The 3,141-nt window shown below is 43.7% G+C and overlaps 1 protein-coding gene across 1 annotated transcript in view; it reads right to left on the reverse strand.

Moving 5' to 3' along the window:
• Nucleotides 1–1,459: 1,459 nt before the first annotated feature.
• The window catches only part of LOC112484157 (mucin-16-like), a 10,229-nt gene continuing 8,547 nt past the window's right edge, over nucleotides 1,460–3,141 (reverse strand). Inside the window, exon 4 of the mRNA XM_025050533.1 lies at nucleotides 1,460–1,665. Within this exon, the coding sequence (XP_024906301.1) occupies nucleotides 1,460–1,665 (206 nt within the window). The remainder of the gene's footprint in view (nucleotides 1,666–3,141) is intronic.

The raw sequence follows: 3,141 nt of genomic DNA on the forward strand, positions 1-3,141 counted from the left end.
CTGGAGAATGCTGTAACCACGTTGCTGGAATGTCATGGCATTCAGAGTGTCTGATATAAAATACACAGTCCTTCTGCCAGGTACCTAATTAAGTGTCTAGTAATTATGAAATAAATGTTTACACAACACTCACAGAGTCCCCAGTGAGACTGGATGGCAGCTCTGAACAGAGACTCATCAGCCCTCGGGAAGCAGATCCAATCCAAGTTTCGGAGCTGAGCATCTGAACACAAGACACTGCAGAGCAGAGATGTCCGCCCTCTGCCCACTTGCCTCTTTCATTACTATTTCCCTGGGACAACTAGGACTGAAGGGATAACCTGGGAGACCCAGCAGGCAGCACTGTCAGAGAGCATCACTGGGGAGAAACAGTGTCCCTGGCACCTCAGCATCATGGAAGTGGCCTGGAGCTAAGCTGCTAGCTCTGGTCTCTAGAAACTTGATCAAGGTACAATGTCAGTTGCGTTGCCTGGCAATGCTGCTTGTGATGAAAATGACCCCTAGTTAATGATCTGCATCTTCTCTGGGAGGACCTTAAATCAATACCCAGCAGGAAGCTAGAGCTTTGGTGTGGGGTGACCCTGTTAACGGGGCAGGACTGTTATAAGAGATTGGTTCCCCTTTGGGACATGGGACATATAAGTCAGGGTGGCTCTGGCACCTATCCATTGAGGTTTCATTTCTTGGCACATGGACTGTCACCTGGAACACCAAAAGAATAGCTCTTGGACTGCCAAGAGGGTTCTTGCAAAAAATGAATGCCCACTGCTGCCCTGCTGTCATGTTGTGTCCTGTCTACATCCTTCCAAGTGAAACTGAAGCCATGTGTGGCCCACTTAGAGCTTGCAATACTGACTCTGCTTGGATTCAGGATGATCTGGAGAGGGCAGTGCACAGCACTAGCACCAGGCTTGGGGACAGGGTGTGGCAAGCAAGACACCCAGATACAACATTTGAGGACAAGCTCACTCTCGGGTTGTACAAGCAGATGGTTAGCACCAAAGGGCTAGTACCTCCTTTAATTTTGTGTCCTAGGCACCTCACTGCCCTCACCCGAGTCCAGGCCCTAGCCAGCTCAACCAGTCCACACCTTACTACACCTCTGAAGGCAAGACAAAGAGGAGGTCTCACCTTAGTGCGGTCAGTCTGCAGCCAGTGTAGAGAGAACCAATGCTGCTGTTGGTGATTAAGGGCCTGAGCTGAGGAGGAAGGAGCAGGTGGATGGAAATTAATGTAAAGGTAATCATCATTTAAAACACAGTATTTAAAACAACAGCTCCCTAATCATGTCATATCCCATTTCATTCTCAAAAGGATCCTTCAGGATAAGTGCTTTTACTGTCTCAGTATTACAGATGATGAAATTGTACCAAAAGGCAAGATCACTACGCCAAAGTCACATCACTTGTCAATGGCAATTCCAAGTTTTGAACCTGGAACTGTCTACCTCCTCGGCCCTCTATATCCTCCAAAAAATTGTACAAGGAGACTCAAAGAGGGTGGGGAGGAAGCTGGAAAAGAGAAGTAGCAGGGGGGATCTCACCAGGTGTTGTATAACTGACTCTATAGAGTTGAACTTTGCAGAGCCAGGACACATGTCCTCCGTGAAGTGCAGGTTGATGATGGTGAAGTTGAGGGTAAAGGGCACCAGGGCAAAGCCAGCAACTGCAGTGGGGAGAGGGAGGAAAGGCCATGCCTCAAGTCACTGTTAGACCAGACGTGGGGCCAAGGGTGACTGGGACACAACCCCAGCCTGCTTAGAGATACCTTATCATCTTGGAGATACAAGGGAGGAGGTCCTCATGCCTGAGGCTTCTTATGGGTATCATTTCCTGTTCATCTGAGGCTGGAGATGGAGTTGGGGGGGTTGGGGGGCGGAACAGTGGTATGTTCTATTTTACATGGTTTCCAATTTGGGCCACATACAGAAACTAAAGACGATGGTACCAGGGCATTATATTAATGATCCAAAGATGATCTCTATAAATTAGTCCTTATGTTATTCATTTCTTCACAGCAGACTCAAAAGTTTACAAGGACTAAACAAATTTTTACATAACCGATTATTTTAAGCACAGCACAAACACCATAGTTAAGCCATTACAAGCCTGCCTGCTTTGCATACCCTGTAAAACTGCATCTGACATCTGATAGCCATAAAAAAATAAGCTTTGTGGCTACAAACATTCTACCCATTACTGCCCTTCAGAGCATCTAACCCAGAGACCCTCACCCTTCAATGGGCTTCTTAGTGAGTTCACCTAGACACATAAGTCCTCTCTCTGATCCCCTCCTCCCCGGAGAGGTCCCTGGATTTTCTCTCCTGAGTAGTGATCCCCATGCTATCACCACCTTTTTTTTTTTATAAGAAAGCAACTTTATTTTTTATTTTATTAAATTTATTGGGAGAACATTATTAATTAAAACATAAATTATTAAATAACAAACAAAATAATGCAGGTTTTGAGTGTCCAGTTCAATAATACATCATATGTATATTGCATTGCATGTACAGCACCCAAAGTTAAATTTCCTTCTGTCACTATATATTTGACCCCCTTTACCCTTATCTACCTCCCCGCTCTCCCCTTTCACCTAGTCACCACTAAACTGTTGTCTGTGTCTATGAGTTTTTGTTTATTTGTTCTTTTCATTTGTTGCTTTCAGTTTTATAACCCACATTTGAGTGAAATCATATGGTTCTCAATTTTTTCTGTCTGGCTTATTTTGCTTAGCATGATAATCTCAAGATCCATTTATGTTGTCATAAATGGCAGTATTTCATCTTTTCTTATAACTGAGTAGTATTCTATTGTATGTATGTACCACACCTTCTTTATCCAATCATATATCAAAGGGCACCAGTTGTTTCCATGTCTTGACCACCGTGAATAATGCTGCTATAAACATCAGGGTGTATATATCTTTACAGATAAATGTTATCAATTTTGGAGAGTACCCAGAAGAGGAATCATTGGGTCACATGGTAATTCTCTTCTTAATTTTTTGAGTAAATTTCATATTGTTTTCCACAGTGGCTATACCAATTTACATTCCCACCAGCAGTGTATGAGGGTTCTTTTCCCCCCATAACCTCTCCAACACTTGTTATTACTTGTCCTATAGATGATAGTCATTTTA

The sequence above is a fragment of the Pteropus alecto genome, unplaced genomic scaffold (genome assembly GCF_000325575.1).
Source record: "Pteropus alecto unplaced genomic scaffold, ASM32557v1 scaffold37, whole genome shotgun sequence".
NCBI classification, from domain to species: Eukaryota; Metazoa; Chordata; class Mammalia; order Chiroptera; family Pteropodidae; genus Pteropus; species Pteropus alecto.